The sequence below is a fragment of the Eumetopias jubatus genome, unplaced genomic scaffold (assembly GCF_037043125.1).
Source record: "Eumetopias jubatus isolate StellerSeaLion01/CBP00866 unplaced genomic scaffold, mEumJub1_p1.0 scaffold_7, whole genome shotgun sequence".
Classification (NCBI taxonomy): domain Eukaryota; kingdom Metazoa; phylum Chordata; class Mammalia; order Carnivora; family Otariidae; genus Eumetopias; species Eumetopias jubatus.
In genome coordinates this window covers 71,342,317-71,362,312 of record NW_028274813.1, presented here as the reverse complement: position 1 = coordinate 71,362,312, position 19,996 = coordinate 71,342,317, and the positions used below count along the sequence as shown (strand labels likewise).

Below are 19,996 nucleotides of genomic sequence, written 5' to 3'. Positions count from 1 at the left end.
ATACGAAAAAATATTCAATCATCTTAATAAAGAAATGTAAATTTAAAAAAAAAGTGTTTTCACCCAGATTGGCAAAAATTAAGATATTTGGTGAAACTACACACCAGGAGGCTGCAAGGAACTGGGCGCCGTCACACTGAATTGCCCTTTGGGAAGGTTCCCTGAGACCGGAGAAGGATAAGGTTTTCTGGAGGGCAACTGACAATCTCTATCAAATGCCAAAGGTACATACCCCTTGGCTTAATGACTCAACTATTAATGTGGGTTTAGTAGGAGTTCTCCTAGCTATGTGTACAAAGATGCTATTGCAACATCATCTGTATTTGAGGAAAGTCAAAAACAACTAAAAATAATAGGGGACTGACAAATAATAGTCCATCCAGATAATTTAAGAAGGAACAAGAATGAAGTAGGTCTGTATGGCCCTGCTAGTCAAAGCTCTCCAAGATATACCAAACAGGTTGAACAGCAGATACCCACACACATGAATGCACATAAAAAATGGACACTGAATAGGGCCTTTGTTCTAGTTAACTGTATTGCATCAATGTCAATGTCCCGGTCTTTTTTTTTTAAAGATTTTATTTATTTATTTGAGAGAGAGAATGAGATAGAGAGCACAAGACGGGGGAAGGTCAGAGGGAGAAGCAGACTCCCCACTGAGCGGGGAGCCCGATGTGGGACTCGATCCTGGGACTCCAGGATCATGACCTGAACTGAAGGCAGTCGCTTAACCAACTGAGCCACCCAGGCACCCAATGTCCTGGTCTTGATATTGTATTACAGATGTCACCTCTGTAAGGTGTCATCATTGAGGGAAGTTGAAGGAAGCATACACTGGGACACTAGGTACTACTTTGGAGTCTATCATTGCTTCAAAATAAAAAGGCTTTTTTAAAAACAAGGTGCAGAATGTGTGTATTGTGTGATTCTTAGGTTTTTTAAGAAGTATCAAAAGATAAGAACAATCCCTCTGTCATTACATTCAAAATGAGTGGGTAGAACATATGCAACCAGAAGGACAAACACACCCATCCCCTTCACTCCCACGGGTTTGCATGAGACAAAAGGATAATAAATTTTAAACGACCCCCATTTCTTTTGCAGAGATTAAAAGGAGTGCCGTTTTGCTCAAGAATTTGATCTGGCCCAACAAAAGAGAAAGCCCTCAGAAGTAGACTGCTCTGTCCTTTGGCAAGGCTTGTGACAGGGCTTATTCATTTCATACCACAGGCTTCTTACACTGTTCTAAAAGCAAGGTAAAGGAACTGAAACTGCTTTGCATAATAATGTCAAATGTTATCTCCAGAGAGGGCAGCCTGGCACCTCTAGGGACTCGGTTCTCTTTTTTAATGTAGCTTTGGGTAGCATTGTCCCTAAGAATGGCTGTTGGGTCTTAGAAGAGGGTGTGTGTGTGTGTGTGTGTGTGTTTTCAGTTCGTCATAGGAAAATGGGGACAGGCTCCTCTAACCTCAGGCGAGGGGACATTTCTTCGTCTCATCCTACCAGTGAGATCTCACGGGAAACACATGGAGTTCCAGAACTGGACTTGCACTATGGTGCTGGCCAGAGCCAGCCAAAGCCCACCCTGCAATTTTCTACCAACACCCCCCATCATGTAAGTCAAACTGGCAGGAATTAATAGCTTCAGGAGACTCTTGCTTCAGAGTACTCTGAGGCTCTGATTCCAGGACAAGCATAGATTCTCTGGGAGAACAACTCCCGTTGTTGCATTGGAAAGATTCTGAAGAAAATGTTAACTGTGTTTCAAGGCTATATACCTTTAACCCACTGACCTGTGCCCTCTAGCTGATAGCTTGACTAATTATAGCTTCTTTGAGACGTCAACAGAATACCGACTCTGGGGAAATAAAGAACCATGTATTCTAAGAAGATCAACCTTGACCACACTAGAAACTATCCTTCCCTGATGCTAGCAAGTTTGCTTGAGATCATATCAAGAATAATTAACTATACGACTGCTTCCCATGCATATGGACCCTCACCTGCTTCTCCTTTAAAAACTCCCTGCTTGGTGCAGGACTTTGGAGATGGTCTGCCATCTTCCGGGGTTACCCACTTCCTAAATAAGGCAACCTTTCCTTCCCAACCGACACTTGTCTCTGGAGTATTGGCTTTCAAATGCCAAGCAGCCAACCTTGGGTTTTGGTAACAAAAGAGGCTGCCAGTGAGTCCTCAGCAAAGCAGATGCCTGGTTAGAGTCAGGAGGCAGAGTGTTGAGTGGGATAAACACCTGCAAAAGGAGAGAGAAGAAGCAGGACAGAGGAGGAGGAGCTGTTGGACCCAAAGACACAGATATGACAATAAGGCCAGCCCAACAGGAAGCTTTTAAGCAAAGATGGCGTGTCAGAGGAGACCCGTGTTAGGCAGAAACGGGAAGGTCCTTGTTCCGCTGTCCTGCTCAGTCAATGGCTGAGGCCAGCCTGAGAAGGAGTTAACTGTCAGCTGAAGGCTGGCAGCTAATCAGGCTCCCAGCAGCCAGCATGAGTCCTTTCTAGAAGGAGAATCTGAGCTCGTTTCTGCATCTCCACATCTGCATCTCACAAGGACTGTCTCTGCCGGAGGAAAGGGGGAAACCACAATTTTGAAAATAGGGAATTTATGCCTAAAAGGGACCCTAGAGGAAGTCATATTAGGCATTCCTTTTGCGGGATCTGTCCCTCTATATTGTAATTCACGCTACCCATAATTCCTCTGTGAATTTCTTGGTGTGATGGAATTGTGAAGAATAAAGAATGAGGCAGCTGGGGAAGTGTGGCCTTCCCCACCTTGTCCCTTCCCCAAAGCTTGCATCTCAGCATCCACGTGGAAACCACAAGAAAGTTAGAATCCTGGAGTTCCCAGAAGTGACCAGCAGCAGAGAGCACTGAAGCCCAAGATGGGGCCAACTGCTACCTGAGAATAGACTGGGGAACATCCACCACCACCACCACCACGCATTCCTAATACAGCAGCAAAAAGCAATCCTGGGCGTAAGGCAAAAGAGAAGCTAATGCCTGTCTTATAAGACTCTTTTGCCTACCACTGCACAGAGTTCCTGTAAAGGACCTGTACAAAGACTGGATGCATGAAACTAAATGGTGTTCATGAACAGTTGCCTAAATACAGGGCAACCGGGGATAAAAATTGAAAAACCAGAAACTGAATAAGCTATACAACAGAGTTAGGAGATTCTAGATAGGTCAGTATCTCACAAAATAAATAAGCCATTGCATTTATATTTTTTTTAATTTGTTTTGTTTTGTCTTATGTAAACTTAACACCTAACATAGGGCTTGAACTCACACCCGAGATCAAGAGTCGCATGCTCTGCAGACTGAGCCAGCCAGGCACCCCAAGCAAGCCATAGCATTTGAATAAGCAGAGACCATGTCAGTCTCTGTCACTGACAGATACGTTCACTGCTTTAGTTTTGGGTTTTGTTTTGGGGGTGCTTTTTTTAAGTAAATTAGTTGCCTACATTAAAAAATCAAAGAGTTCATATTAAAATAGAGATTTCTACCTTCTGTTTAAAAAATCTTAAGATCTGGCATCATGGGGCTGGCATCTTCGATGGCAAACATGGGCAGGAGTACACATCAAGCGTACAGGCTGCGGGTCAGCAGGACCCAGCAGTCTCTACAGGCTCCCAGCCACTGAGGCCACGCTGTGTTGCCATTCTTATGAGCTTCTGACGTCAACCGAAGTTTAAACCGTTCTATGTACTAGGTAGAAGAGGGTAGGACGATAGGTAAATCCATCAGAACTAGTCAAACCTTTTTTTTTAAAGATTTTATTTATTTATTTGAAAGAGAGAGAGAATGAGAGAGAGCACATGAGAGGGGGGAGGGTCAGAGGGAAAAGCAGACTCCCTGCCGAGCAGGGAGCCCAATGTGGGACTCGATCCCGGGACTCCAGGATCATGACCTGAGCCGGAGGCAGTCGCTTAACCAACTGAGCCACCCAGGCGCCCCTGATCAAACCTTTTTTAAGGTAATTTGATCATAGCCCTCAATTGAAAACATTTGACCCAGGGCACAAAAGTATTTGCACCAAACACAAAAAATACATACACCCAAGCTTGTACACTGTAGCATTGTTTGAAATAGCAAAACACGGGAAGTGACTTAAGTGTTCATCAGTAGGAGACTGGCTAAATAAATTATGGAATATCCACACAATAGAACACTGTACAGCTATTTTTAAAAGGGAGAGAAAAAAGTAGATCTATTGTGTACCACTCAGAACATTCTCTAAGAACATATTTTAAGAAATGAAGGAAATAAAGGAGAAAACGGGAGAAAGAAAAGAAGCAAGCAGTTTGAAGGATAGTATGTATAGTGTTCTTCCATTCGTAGGAAACATTTTTAAGGGAAAAATGCATGTAATGCATAGGAAACTTCTAGAAGGATACACCAGACCAAGAGCTATATGGGGAGCAAGTAGAAGCAGCAGAGGGAAGAGTTACTTTTTTATTTTTCACTTTAAAACCTTCTGTCTCCTTTTAAAATCCTGAACATGTGTTATTTGTATAACTTAAAGACTAGATATTTAATGATTCAAATAACAGTGCTGAAAGTAAAATTTCAATTCAGAGAAAATTAATTTCTATGAGAACTGTCATTCCCCAACAGTGTCAGAAAAACGAAGCATAGCTATTCAACACACACAGCAGGTCAGATTGTCATGACTCGTTCTGATTTCACATGTGGGGATATAAATGCCTCACCAGATTAGAAAAATTCAATAAAATTTATAAAAAGCACCAAGCACTTGCCACACTTAGTAAGTGGGCGTTCAGCAAAGGTCGCTGTTATCCCCCAGCCCTCCCACCCTGCCCAGTCCTGACTCGTGTCAGTGACCCATCTAGGATGATTATTGCAAAATGCAAGATTTAAGTACCATCCCAGGTGAACATCAGCCCTCAAGGAAGATGGGAACGTCTTCCCAACAATGAAGGCATTTCCTCAGGACCTGCAGATGGTACCACCTCCATACATACAAGAGCAATCCCATTGCTTATTACTGTTCCCCATTTCAAAGAGACTCCTGCACACCCACGTATTTACCCCAAAGATTTCCTATCCCCCCATCCCACCCCCAGCCCCAGCAAACCAGCCTGATGAAGAGTAGGAGCTAGACTCCCACACCCCTTTTCTTCCCGCTATCATTTCCTGTCCACAGACCCCTTCCCTAATGTGCCTTGTGCTCTCCCCAAAGAAATGGTGCTGGAGACCAAATATCAACCCTGACCAGACAAGGAGGGGCCATGTGATGTTCACCAAGCTCCCAGGCCAGAATTCTATTTTTTCAGAACACTTTGTTCTTTGAGGTGTGGTCTCCCTCTCCCTCCCACAACCTCAGCGCCTGGATCTGGCTGCTCACTTCTGGGCAGGAGATGAAGAGAGATCAGGTCTGCCCTGGAGGCCTGTCCCTGTGAACCCAAAGCCCTGAGAACCCGAGCTCCCATCCTCCTACATACTGTCCCCACAGGCCCACAGGTGGAGAGCACTGGGAAGGGTTCCCACAGTGCATTAGCTCTGAACGGGGAAGGAGGAAGAAGAGTGTCATGCTATCCAGCCTCTGTTGTCAATAATTCATGAGGTTCAGACTGAGGGGCACCAGTGAGAGTCAGTTTTCCCCGGACATGGGGAAAATTAGACTCAAGCTCTCTTATCTCATCAGGATGTGCTGAGTACCAAAGCTGAGTACCACAGCTGTAGCTCCTTGGTTGAGGAATATACTCTAAATCCAGTGCACGCCTGATAAATCACTTGCTACCCAGACACTCCCTTTTGAACACTGAAATACCTTTTTAGCTGCTCTGCAGAACTACACATATACTAAATGAATCTCTAGCAAGTATGAATTCTATTAAACAGCGATTCCCAGAACTGAATTTCATAGCCCAGGATTCTCTTTCCTCTAATTGTAAGGACTGACATAGAGTTGCCAGACTGGTGATTTCACCAACTAACACTCTTCTCAACCTACCCATCTGCTTTCATCATCTTTTCTTAACAAAAAGACTAACACACACACATACACACACACACACAAAGGAGCAAAAGCATATCCCAAATAAAGAACTGTCAGGTTAAATAAGCTTAGCTTTATGAAACTCACTATATTGTCTTTCTCTGTCTCAGTTTGCCTGGAACAAGTGCAAACTTTGCCATAGATCAGCACCACTTCTCAGTCTGGCATTTGGAAGCCCCTGGGTTAAGTCAATTCAGCCACTGACACTTGGGTCTGTTGGGGCCTTTCTACAGTGTCCCATAAGCCATCCAGATTTGTTAATTCTCCCAGAAACCCAGAAGGGAGATCATTTCAGCCTGCTCGGCAGAAGTGTAGGGTGAAGTCTTGGACACAGAATTTATAGCTCGAGAGGACTTTATTCATCTCCCCCAGCATCCTCTGTTTACAGATGAAGAGCCTGGCCTGTAGCAACAATAATAGTAACTCTGTGGTGACAATAATTACTATGTGTTTCGTAGTTTCCAGTTTATAAAGTGCTTTTACATTCTGTAAATATTTATTGAACCGGGATGGAGGCTAAGACCTGGGGACATGGTGATTATGGAGAATTGAGTACCCCTGAGTTTGTGTTTCCACCACTGGCTGGGAGACCCTCTCACCTCTTGCTACCACTTAGGCCCTGTACGATGGGGCAGTCCTCTTGGGGTGGAGGGTACCAGAAGTCTAGTCCAGTCAGGATCTTTCCCCCTGCACACTGGTTACCATAGTGATCAGAGTCTGCCCTCCAGGCCTGTGAGGATAGAGGAGACCCATGAGCCAGTGTGAAGGGCAGTGCCACACCCTAGCCCAGCTGCTCCTCCTCATCACATCTCTCTCCCAGGCTCCTCCACCCTCACCTGAGACCCTCACCTGGTGACTCCGTATGGACCATGGGCAATCTCAAAACATTTGCCCTCTTGTGAGCTATCACATACGTAGACCCAGACTTTCCTGGAGATGGAGGTCCATCTTGAAGTTCCGGGAAGGTAAAGCAACCAACTCAAAGCTCCCCCACTCCGAAAAAATAGCAGGATCAAGCGGCGGGACGTTGCCTGAGGGCGGGGAAGTGTGTGGGTTCCCGCAAAGGAGCGGGCCCTCGAGGAAACCTGGGGGGACCGCCCAGTCCCATGCCGGCCAGGGTCCAGCCGAGGCCAGCGGGGCGCGGCGGGCCGTGCGCCGGCAGGGGGCGCCCCGCGGCCACAGCGCGCTCTGGCTGCGAGGAGCCGGCGCCGGGCGGGGCTCGCTAGCCGCCCAGCGCCAGCGCGGGCGGGGAGCGGGGCGGAGATCTGGCAGCCGGGCGGGGGGCGGGGCGGGGAGGAGGCCCGTTCCTCGTTACCGTCCTTCTCGGGTTATTACCGCCCTTGAGTTTACGGCGAGACGGCGCCATGCGGAAGGCAGTGCTCTTGCCAGCCAGCTGCGCCGGGGCGTGGAGGTCTGTGCGGATGGCCAGCTCCGGGATGGCGCTCCGGGGCCCGCTCGCCAATAAGGTGGCTCTAGTCACGGCCTCCACCGACGGGTGAGTGCCGCGGCCGGAGGCTCTGAGGCCTCCGCTCTCTGGAAACAGGTACTAACCCCATGACCTTTGCTTCCGGGCCGAGCCCTCCGACCTCACTGCCAGGCAGTCTGATTCCCGAAGAAAGGAACCACGTGGTCGGCCTGCAGCGCCTCGCAATCCTCTCGCTTTGGCCCCGCTTGCTGCCAGTCTCCTGTCACTGCTGCCCCTGGCTCAACTGCGCCACTTCAGTCTCCCAGGGCTCTGGGCTGACCAAGTCAAGCGGCCCCAGCTAGAGTCTGGGAAGACCAAACACCAAGAAATCCAAGACAGTCCAGATTTCAAAAATCCTATCCCACGGCCTCCATGGACTGTGGAGATGTTCCAGACACCCCATTTGGCGCCCCTTTCCTGGACAGGACACAAGACCCATGTGTGCAGGTTTTTGGTTAGCTCAGTACATTTTGCCCTTGCCCGACCTGTTCTATCCGTTTCTCATCCCCACAGGACTTTGCTAGATGCCTGCACTACACAAATCTAAAGTACAAATGTATGCGAAATGCTGATGACTCACATCTGCCAAGTGTGGAACCCTTACTCCCAGGGGCGTAATGTTAAAAAAATGACATTTTTTACTAGAGACCCACCCTTTCACATGCACCCCCACACATAATTTAACAATTTTGAGAAGCTGTAGACCAGTAAGGGAAGTATCTGGGGACAGGGGCTCTTTCAAGTGAGACCCTCCAATCATGCAAGGGGCTGTTGCTACCCCTCTGGCTCATTTCTCTCCCCTCAGTCCCTACAGGGTGTGGGGCATGTCACTGTGGGGATGCCTGTGGAAGGTAATGTCAGTTCCTGAGAACCTAGCCTGAGGGCCAAAACCCTAGGAAAAGTAAGTAAATGAGTGCTAAAAACACGCTAAGCACGTCCATCTGTATGGTAATGGCTCTTTTACACATAAAGCAGACAGGAGGTCCTACCGAGGGAGACCAGGAATTCAGACCTGGGCATTCTGACTTCGGAGCCCATCTCTCAACCGTTTCCCCTGTACTGGCATTGACGGGCATCTCTCTCTGCCGCAGGATCGGCTTCGCCATCGCCCGGCGCCTGGCCCGGGACGGGGCCCACGTGGTCATCAGCAGTCGGAAGCAGCAGAACGTGGACCGGGCAGTGGCCGCGCTGCAGGAGGAGGGGCTGAGCGTGGCAGGCACCGTGTGCCACGTGGGGAAGACCGAGGACCGGAAGCGGCTGGTGGCCACGGTGAGCAACAAGGGTATGGGCACAGAGCCAGGAGGTAGCTCCTTCCCTGCTTTCCTAGGAGCCAGCACTATTAACTAAAACATGACCGGTCGTTCTGCATACCAATCGACCAACACATTTTTATTGTGTGCCTTTCTATGATATCTCTGAGAATCATCCCATCCCCGTCAGAGAATCAAAAACCACTCTAATGCTTCAACCCTGCGTCATCCCTTGGGTTACCCAGGACAACAGCTGGCCCTGGTTCTCCAGTAGTTTCCAATCTAATTGGGCAGATGAGAAAGGTAAATACAATTGCAAAATAGATGTCTCCACCCAGGGGCTAATAATCAATCCCCTGTTCTTTAGCTTGTAGAGTCAAGTCCCTGGGAACCTCTTCTGGGAGGCAGCCCACCATGTTTCAGCCACCTACTGTGTGTCATTCACTTTGTCCAGAGCCTTCCCTGGTTACCTCTAAACCTGACAACAATCCAAGCAAGGCAAGAACTATTCTCCCAGTTTCGGAACGTTCAGAACATTCTGCTCTGAAAGCTGGAGCAACATCCTGAGTCCCACAGCCAGTTAGAAAGAGCTGTGAGTCAATCCAGACCTGCCAAGCTGACTACAGACCACCAGGCATTTCTCCATTAGCATCGGATCAGGCCTTTCATGCCCACTTGGATGTTAGTCTCAAAGAAAGTGTCAAAGCCAGTGTAGAGTTGGTACTTGGCACCAGCCTTCCAGCGACACAAGAAAACATGAATATCTGGCAAAGGAGGCTGCTCTTCCCTCAGGCTCAGGACACCCACTTTATTCCCTGGAGTAGAAAGGAGACTCTACCCTAAATGGAAAGTATAACAGACTGGAAGGCTGGCAGAAATAACTTTGTAATCATAGAAGAGGGGTCCCTTAAACAATGGTAAACGGTGGTATGATAGGATAAAGTCATTCCATTTTTAGGGAGCCATTTGGCAGATGCCCAACTGTGCACTGGAGAAAGCCAGATGTATGTCCAAGAAAGTCACCTTGGGGTACCTGGGTGGCTCAGCCGGTTAAGCACCCAGCTCCTGATTTCAGCTCAGGTCATGATCTTGGGGTCCTGAGATCGAGGGCTCTGCGCTGAGCGTGGAACCTGCTTAAGATTCTCTCTCTCTCCTTCTCCCTCTGCCCCTCCCCACCTCCTCTAAAATAAATAAGTAAACTTTGAAGAAAGAAAGTCACCTTGTCTGAGATTGGGACCTTGATCCTGAGGGTGAAGAGAGCCATCTGGGATCCGGGGCCAATTGCTGACTAGCCATATGAAATGTGCCTAGCAACTTAATGTCAAAATCCTGCTGGGGAAGCAACCTCTCAGCCCTACAAGGTCCACTTACCCTGAACTACAGCCCTGGCTCAGAGGTGGGGCTTGAGCTAGACCTCTAGGAGGGGGTGAGGCTGGGCAGATGGAGGAGGGACAGGGTTCCAGATGACCCTGCAAAATGAGCAGCCAGCCAAGGAGGGACCGACGGGGAGAGCGGAGCACTGTGAATTCACAGCAGAGAGCACAGATTTGGGAGTGCCACTGGAAAATGGCCTGGTGGGAAGGGTAAGGGACAGGGGCTCCGTAGCCTCCCAAAGAAGTTTAGATGTTCTTGGAGGAAGTAAGCCATGTGAGGTTTTGAGCAAGATGAAAATGGATATATTTGAAAAAGATAATCTGGCACCAGTAAGCGGATATATTAGAGTAGAAAAGACTCTGAGCCAAGGATGTTAGCAAGGAAGCTGTGGCTGTCATTCAGGTCTAGAGCAACGGCAATGGGACCAGAAGGGATACACCCAGGAGACATTGAGTGAGAACCCAGCAAGATTTTTTTCTTCCTCACCCAGTGTCAAGAAATGGGAAATAGGAGGGATGAGTCAAAAACAATTCTCAGGGGCGCCTGGGTGGCCCAGTCATTAAGTGTCTGCCTTCGGCTCAGGTCATGATCCTGGGGTCTTAGGATCGAGTCCCACATCAGGCTCCTTGCTCAGCGGGGAGTCTGCTTCTCCCTCTGCCTCTGCCTCTCCCCCTGCTTGTGCTCTCTCTCTCGCTCATGCTCTCTCTCTCAAATAAATAAAATCTTTAAAAACACACACACAGAGGCGCCTGGATGGCTCAATCGGTTAAGCGTCTGCCTCTGGCTCAGGTCATAATCCCAGGGTCCCGGGGTCGAGTCCCGCATCAGGCTCCCTGCTCAGTGAGGAGTCTGCTTCCCCCTCTGCCTGCCGCTCCCCCTGCTTGTGCACACTCTCTCTCTCTCCCTATGACAAATAAATACAATCTTAAAACACACACACACACACACACACACACACACACACACACAACCCTCAAATAATCTGTATGGCCAGTGTCAGGATGGAAAATGACTGGAGAGGGTACTTATTAGCTATCGGCTACGGGCTCTGCCTATTGTCAGCTGTTACCCTACAATGGGGAAAGCTGCTCCTTAAGAAGGGTTACTATCCGGGGCGCCTGGCTGACTCAGTCAGTTAAGCCTCCGACTCTTGATTTCTGCTCAGGTCATGGCCTCAGGGTCATGACAATGAGCCCCAACTGGGGCTCTGAGCTGATTGAGGAGTCTGCTTAAGATTTTCTCTCTCCCTGGGAATATAATGCTAAGCAAAATAAGCCAGTCAGATAAAGACAAATATCATATGATTTCTCTCATATGTGAAATTTAAGAAACAAACAAAGGGGAATAAAAAGAGGTGAAACAAAACACAGACTCTTAACTATGGAGAACAGAGGGTTACCAAATGGGAGGTGGGTTGGGGGGATGCGTGAAATAGGTGAAGGGAATTAAGAATACATTTATCTTGATGAGAAGCACTGAGAAATGTATGGAATTATTGAATCACTATATTGTACACCTGAATTAAAATTTACAAACTTAATAAGAAAAAAAAAAAGATTCTCTCTCTCCCTTTGCCCGCCCCCCCAAAGTACACGCACTTGCTCTCTCTCTCTCTCTCAAAAAAATAAGTAAATAAAAAGAATGGTTACTATCCAGTGGCTTCCTAATCTGCACTGCAAAGCTTCTCAAAAGCGTAGGGGAGCAGAATCCAGATCAGTCACTTCTCCACTTGACTATACTTTTTCTAAAAAAATATACCTATCAGAAAACAGAGCACCCAACTCCTAACCTCTTTAGTGTAGTGAGCACACAATTTAGGGCAGGCTTAGGAGACACCTGGGCGGTCATAGTGCCTTTCTCATGAATCTTCTATGGTTCCCTGTTCAGTCAAAACCTAGACTTCTCCCCTCTCCGAGCTGCTAGGCTCCCTGCCCCCCAACCACACACCTGCAGGGCACAGCACCCATCCCTTTCTTTCTTTTTTTTTTTTTTAAGACTTTATTTATTTGACAGAGAGAGACAGTGAGAGAGGGAACACAAGCAGGGGGAGCTGGAGAGGGAGAAACAGGCTCCCTGCTGAGCAGGGAACCCACTGTGGGTCTTGATCCCAGGATGCTGGGATCGTGACCTGAGCTGAAGGCAGATGTTTAATGACTGAGCCACCCAGGCGCCCTGCACCCATCCCTTTCTAGCTTATAGTGCACTTCGCTCGTCACAAGTCCATAGGCGAGACTTACACAGAGCCAAGGCAGGTGACTGGGGCTTTGTGCCAGGACACCAAAACTTAGCACCAGACAGTATCGATACCGGTTTTAAAAGCTTATGTGATTTTAAATTTTGTTAAATTTACATGTTGACAGCCCAAGCCATTCCTTCAGCAGTGTGGAAGCAACTGAACTTAGCACCTAGTTAGCAAGAATAATTAGTTAAAACGGGAGCTAGCAGATGGCACACATTGTTAATAACACCCCTCTGTGCGCCAAATCATGAAGCACAAAGTTGATCAAGGGCCCGTTTAGTGCTGCTCGCCCAAAGCATCAGAATTGCCTGTTCTGGGCAAATGCATAGTCTGGTTTCAGAGTCACGTACTGTTGGCAGATTCCGTTTGGTCACTCATTACGCTGGCATATGCCTTCGCCGTCTACTTTCAATTTATTAGCAAGGTGAGATGTTGCCTTTCTTGGCTTCCCCAGTTTAAATCTCGGTTTCTGCCTTGAATCTTCCATGCCTCCAAGCCACAAAAGGGGGAGGGGAGAGAAAATGACATCATAACTGAATGGGAAACCGCTTTAAGCCCAGGCTGGTGTCTTCCCTACCGTGGCTCCTGGGTAACCAGTTTCACAGTGACCCCAACTCACTTTCAGAGGACTCTGAAGGATTAGCTCTGCGGTAGAAGGGAGACCGGTTCTCAGATCTGCCACCACTAACTAACTAGCTTTGTGCCCTGAGCAGATTACTTGGCCTCTCCCAAAGACCCAGTGAGCAGGCTTCCTCCTTTTCCTTAGCCAGCCCCCGTATGTCATTACTGAGAAATCCACGGAACTCAGTTTCGGCCCCTGTGCCATGAGGACATTGGGCTGGGTGATCTAAAGGTCCCTCCCAGTGGTGACATTCTGTTGGTCTATTTAAAACAGTTTCTTGGGGTGCCTGGGTGGCTCAGTCGGTTAAGCGTCTGCCTGCACTCAGGTCATGATCTCAGGGTCCTGGGATCGAGCCTCGTGATGGGCTCCCTGCTCAGCGGGGAGTCTGCTTCTCCCTTGCCCTCTGCCCCTAGCCGCCCCCCCCCCCCGACTCATGCTTGGGCACATGTGTACTCTCACTCTCCCTCAAATAAATAAATAAAATCTTTACCAAAATATAAGTATAAATAAATAAAATAAACAGTTTCTCCATTCAGGTAGGTGTGGACAGATTGAGTTTGAGATCATGCTAACTCAGTCAAGGAGAACTGGAAAGTAAGCACTTGGGCAAATGGGGCTGGGACTCTGCGAAAAGTGAAAGGGTCTGGAAATGGATTTTGAGGTGGGACCTGAAGCCATGAGAATAGAGGAGCTCCCCCAAAGGGAAAGTGTAAAGAGTAAAAGGTCAACAACAGCCCTAGGAGAGGGGCGGGGGGGGGGGGCAGGAAGAAAAGCCTGCAAAAGAAACTAGACCCAAAATGTTTAGCAGCAGAACTTAGGGTAGCTGGGGAGAGAGATGTTTCAAGAAAAAGAGATGTCATTTTGACATCATTTTGTTCCTAAGAAGGAATTCTTTATCCACATTGATAAATGCACCTCCCTTACTGACCTGCAGTCCTACTTCAGACCTTACTCCTCTCTCTAGGCCGTGAACCTTCATGGGGGCATTGACATCCTGGTCTCCAATGCTGCCGTCAACCCTTTCTTTGGAAACCTAATGGATGTCACCGAGGAGGTGTGGGACAAGGTGAGAGGGGATTGAAGGAGCAGGGAACAGGCCTCAGAAAATGGCCAGAACAAACTCAGGCTGCTTTTAGAAAACGTTTGTCAAGTGCCATGGAAATGTGAGGAATCCTTGTGATCTGCACACACCTGGAGTGCACCTGGTAGAGGGCAGGTGGGGGGGTGGCTTCCTCTTTCCTTGCCCCCATTTCATTTCTGCTTCTCCCCAGTTTGGCTCTTCCATTTGCTCCTGGCTAGCCTTCTTCTGCTTCACTCTCCAGCTCTCTCCTCCACGTACTCATCCAGGCTCTTCTTCGGGTGTACTTCCAGCAGAGACGTGGCAGCTATCTGCTAATAGCTAATACGCTTAAGCCTACACAACCTCCATCCCCTTTTCAGCGGCCAAAAAAGAATGATTTCGCATTAGCTGGAAAACTTTAATAGCTGCTAGTTAAGCGAAATGACCTAAGTTACCGCTTTGTAGCTTACAACCTTTGAAAAAGACCCGTGCTCTTTTCTTCTTAACTGCAATGTCAAGGAAATCTGAGATCCAGATGTCTATAAATTCAAGTGTGGAATATTGGGTTTTATGTGAGCATGCATAATTACATTTATGATACATTTCACACACCTACAGTTTTTAATTATGAAGTCTTAATTAAAATATTTGTCTTTGTTTACTAAGGTTAATATTCCCATATGATTTGGAAATGCTAAATTTTTTATGATCTCCCCTGGTTTGGCTTTTCACTCTGATGTCATCAATAACTTCTCAGCACTGAAGTTTAAGGATACTAAAATATTATAGTTTGTTTATCAGTCTTTCACAGACATAAAGACCAAAGTGCCAAATGTGCCTAAGTGAGTCAGTTCCTGATCGATATTCTTTAAAGTAGAGAAACATCTTTCATGAGCAGTCTGAATAAAGACCCCATGAAAATCAGTTTTAAACCAAGTGATTTTTCTTTTTAATTTGCATTTTTTAAAATGTCACAGTACATCAAATATAAATTCAATGGCTGATCCTTGATTAAACTCTGGATTTTTTAAAATAAGGACATGTGGGGAGACAATTGGGGAAATTTTGTTAGGGACAGCCTATTAGGTAAAATCATTATTACCGATGTTAAATTTCTTGGTGTGATAATGGATGGAGGTGTGTAAGAATGTCCTTATACTTTGGAAAAAAATGCTAAAGTTCTACTGATAGAACATTGTGATGACTATTCAGGAAAAAAACTATACAGACACATAGATAGGACACATGGGGGAACATGTGAACAATTGGTGAATCCAGGTAAACGATATCTGGATATTCATCGTACTTCTATTGCAACTTTTCTGTAAGATTAAAAATTTCAAAATAATAAGTCGGCATGGGGGGGCACAGAAGGGGAATATCCCAGCAGTGCCTAGAACAATGTAAACGAGGGTCATGCAATTGTTTTACATGACGGATGTGGGGTTTTGACTGGAGACTATGTCCCAGCTCCCCGCAAAGTGCCCCTTCATGATCCCACTTTCCAATAAATGGCCAGCCAGACAGTCCATCCTGGAGGGCCAAAAGCATCTGACTCCTTAAGCTCAGAAGCCAGAGAAATGTTGGAACCAGCCCAGTGCCCGAGGTCAGGCCACGTTTTCCCAGAGCAGCGTGGCCCATTCTGGGGTGGGTCCAGTAGACCAGCCCAATTCCAAGTTCTCCCTAGTTGGAAGAAACACAGAAAATCCAGCTCAAATCCAAAGCGGCCCTGCTAATATAGGCCAAATCATGCTCAGCTGGTTAGGATACAAGAGGGACCAGGGTCCTTTCTTTCTCACCCGAGCCTAATGTGTCATTCTCTAGCTGAATAAGCTGGTGAAAGGGGCTTCTCCCTGGGCCTCGGCTTCTGCACTTGTCAGGTCCAGGTAAAGCATCTCGGAGATCTGCACCAGGGCCCAACAGACATCCCAGGAGCCCCGCTGGGAGTCCTCATTGCCCTGCCTTCTCCAGCCCTTCCCTCATGCTCTTTCTCCTTCTCTCTCGGTTTCAGATTCTGGACGTTAACGTGAAGGCCACAGCCCTCATGACAAAAGCAGTGGTGCCAGAGATGGAGAAACGAGGGTACAGACAGACAGCGAGAGGGAGCCTGGGCGCGGTGGGCCTTATGTGGGCTGAGGGCCAGGGTCCCCTCTGGGAAGAGGGTCACTCTCTTCTTTTTCCAGGGGTGGCTCGGTGGTGATCGTGGCCTCCATAGGAGCCTACCTTCCGTTTCCTGTAAGAGCCCCCTTCTTTGCTACTTCCATTCCGCCCCCCATCCTACATTTTTCCACTCCCCCAGCCACCCTAAGAAGTGTGTGTCCCCTTTTGGAATCACGGCACCAAGCCCCTTCCCACAAAATAGATGCCTTGCCTCCACACACCCTAACCTAGGGGTGGTTCACCCACAAGACAGTTTTCTAGCTGGCACCCTCCCTTGGAGGAGATGCCCTATTATTCGACCGCCCTTTATGCCTTCCGATAAGAACCAAGAATGAACTGGAAGCAAAGACACTAACCCACTATCTCCTCTCTCCAGGGCCTGGGCCCCTACAATGTTAGTAAAACTGCCCTGCTGGGCCTCACCAAGAACCTGGCCAGAGAGCTGGACCAAAGGAACATTAGGGTGAACTGCCTGGCACCGGGACTCATTAAGACTAGCTTCAGCCAAGTGGTGAGGACTGCGGGGACCCCAAAGGGGCATCTTCCTAGACGACGGAGCCCAGTATCTTCCGCCCCCCCTCCCTGGGCTTTTCGACATTCCCCCCCGCCTCGATACCAGCCGCCTGTTCACATCAGACCCCACAGGCACCCTTTCTTGAGGTGTGCTGTGGAGACAGGAATTCAGACTCTGCTCACATGGTTCCATATCCTTAAGGGGATGAGGACTGGGGAGACCCAGCAACAACCTCACTAGCACCTGCAAAGAATGAAACGGAAGAGGGCTGTGGGGAGCCACTGGGAGCGGAGGAGGACTGGGAAGCGGAAGGGGCTTCTCTCCAGCCTTCCTCTCAGTTGACACGAGGGCAGCACTTTCTCCCCCTCTGGCCCTCCGTCTCCTCTTCTGCCACATAAAGAGACGCCCCTTTTTCCTGCAGTTGTGGATGGACAAGGCAAGAGAGAAGAACATCAAAGAAACCTTGCACATAAGAAGGTAAGGCTGTCACAGGAGAAGGTTGGGAAGTACAAGAACGAGAGGTCAGGTCCGTCCCACAGCCCGCGGCTCACTGTCTTTTGGTCCCACAGACAACATGAGCGTGCTCTGTCCTCCCGCAAACACACACTTCACAAGTCCCTGCACACTACATCGCCGTAGTGGCACGTGCGAGGGGTCCACTTCCGTTGCAAAAAGCAAACACAGAGGCTCTGGGTTTCAGCAGAGCACTGCCCTGGGAGAAGCCCTGACTCCTCTTTCCGCCTGGTTGTGTGGCCTCCACCTCTGGGGATGCCTAGTGCCCGGGGACCAAGACCAAAACCAAAACCATGAGTAAAATGCCATGTTTCCAAAGCTCAGACTGATGATCCTACAATCCAAATAAAAGGAATGAAGAGCTTCACTAAGCCCCGAACCTCCCCTTGCTAAGAAAACTCACCCATCTCTTCCCCACAGGGCTAGCCAGACCTTTCAGGCCACTTTGTCTGGCTCCTTTTCTTCTAACTTCCCTGCCTCTCTCCAGCTTTTGGTTTCTCTGTCTTGTCCCCTCAAGGACACATTCCAGCAATGCCTACTCTTTACTGGCCCAGACATTCCAGACCCCCTCAGTGCACCCCAAGCTGTTTGATGTCAGGCATGAGCTGCACACCTAGTTCACAACTCACTCACAAGTCAGGGTATTGTCATCCTGGGGCCCCGGTGAATGTCTCCACCTATGCTTCTTGGTCTTGAATGTGCATTAGAATCATCTGGGCACTTGTGAAACTGCAGATGCTCAGGCTCTACTCCCAAAGATTCTTTTTCAATTGGTCCAGTGTAGGACCTAGGCATCTTTTTTGGTGGGATGGAGGGGGGGCGGTGAGTGGGGAGAGGATGGAGAACCACACTACTCCAGGTCTTCTAGGTTTGAGGTGCCCACTCTACCCACCTCTAGAGCATTCTATGGCAGTTAAGGTTACACTGTTCCCTAACTATGCAATCACTGATACAAACACTGAGAATTAGCACATTCTCCCAAAATGAACCTGACTTTAAGGGACAAAAACAGATTCCTGAAAAAATTGTCTGTGAGTTGAAGCTATACAAATGCAACCATTTAAAACAAACCGTTTACTGTCTCACAGACTCCCTGACACTTGAACAGTATACACATGTGTGAAACAAATAAAATCGCTGCTCACCGGTTTATCTGTATGACTTTGGATTTTGCTGTCCTGAGTTGTCTAAAAAACAGAATGTCTCTGTATTATTTGAATATAATGTGTGGTGGGTTTTGCAGGATGCAGTATTTATTATCACAGCTTATCTTCATGCTAACTCCGTTTGATTGACAGAAAGCTTGTAAGCTGGTCTTAATAAATCACCTGATATTTTTTGATTAAGCAAATTCATTCCCTGTGGGCCAGGTCAGGGGGTCTGACTGATGTTTTCCTCCCTTCCTTGTTGCCCCTCTTCCCCAGGATAGGCAAGCCAGATGACTGTGCAGGTATCGTGTCTTTCCTGTGCTCTGAAGACGCCAGCTACATCACTGGGGAGACAGTGGTAGTGAGTGGAGGGGCCCCATCCCGCCTCTGAGGACCGGGAGAGACCTCGCCAGGGCAGAGACTGGGCTCCAATTCCTGCACTCATCGACTAGCCTTTCCCACCTCTGCCTGATATACTGCTCACCTTACACCCCAGCCCACCCCCCAAATCAGTTCTGCCCTGTGAAAAGATCCAGCCTTCCCTGTGGTCAAGGTATGGTCTTATGATTCCCGCTATTGCTGTAGCCTTGGATAAAGACTTCCCCTGAGAGCAAAGGGCAGGCCTGCTGAGAAAGCTGAGTCTACCTTGGCAAAAACCAACTAATATATTTTTCTTCCCCCTGGACATGGAGGAATTTGAGGGAGATGGGACTGAAGGAACCCAGGTGGAAAGAGCAGGGCAGAAAATCAACAACTTGCAAAGAGAGATGCAAATAAAATGCGGATGATCATGTTGCTTTGAATTGGTGTGATCATTTTTCATTGTGGGGTACATAGGTGTGGTAGCCAAGCAGCGATTCTTTGTGGACTACATCTCTGCATCCCCCTAATATTCCTCCCTGTCTCCAGGACCTAAGCTTGTTGCTCAGGGGTGGATGTGTCTGCAGAACTGCCAGCTGGGAGGAGGTGGCACGGAAACTCCCGGGTGTTACTCTGGGCCTCACACCCGTGGGGTTGGTGCCAAGGACGCTGCAGGGATCCCCGGGGCTGGGCAAGCGGGAGGAAGAATGAACACCCCCCCAGATCTGGCCAGGTCCTCTCCTGGCATCGCCCTCGGCCCTGAGTTCCCTCGCGGGTAGGAGCTGGACGCGTCCCAAGCAATAGGGCAAAAGGGAGGGGCCTTGCAAGGATGACCCGGGGAGGGCTACCCAGGCCCACAAATGAAAGAAATGGGTTCTGCTCACGGTGCCCGAGGAGTGGATGGCACGGGAAGTGGACGCCACCCCCGCCCGGGAGACAGCCCAGGCTCCAGGCGACACGCACAGGGCGTCGCACGCGGGAGCGGGCGGGAGGGGTGGGCGCGGGCGCGCGCGGGGTCTCACGCGGCTCGGAGGCGCGGCGCGCATGCTCAGTCCCGCACCTCTCCCGGCGGGGCGGGAGACCCGGGCTCCCAGGCTTGGCGGGGGGGGAGGGGGGAGGAGCGCTCGCGCAGCCGCCCCTGACAGGAGCGGGCTCGGCGGCTGCTGCAGCGCTCAGCGCCCGGGCCCTACCGGAGCCAGGTCTAGCATGTGCCGCGGCTCCCCGGCGGCGGCGGCTCCTCTGCAGCAACGGC

At 48.9% G+C, this 19,996-nt stretch overlaps 1 protein-coding gene across 2 annotated transcripts; it reads left to right on the top strand.

Moving 5' to 3' along the window:
• Positions 1-7,343: 7,343 nt before the first annotated feature.
• LOC114217937 (dehydrogenase/reductase SDR family member 4) lies at positions 7,344-19,187 on the top strand. 2 transcript variants are annotated; one of them, XM_028114883.2, is made up of 8 exons: positions 7,344-7,534; positions 8,596-8,773; positions 13,954-14,055; positions 16,061-16,131; positions 16,233-16,284; positions 16,586-16,720; positions 17,145-17,200; positions 18,661-19,187. In XM_028114883.2, exons 1-8 carry the CDS (start codon positions 7,404-7,406, stop codon positions 18,773-18,775), a joined length of 840 nt encoding a protein of 279 aa, XP_027970684.1. In that variant the 5' UTR covers positions 7,344-7,403; the 3' UTR covers positions 18,776-19,187. The 2 variants fall into 2 exon arrangements, with proteins under 2 accessions (XP_027970684.1, XP_027970685.1); XM_028114884.2 differs by lacking the exon at positions 13,954-14,055.
• Positions 19,188-19,996: the final 809 nt, after the last annotated feature.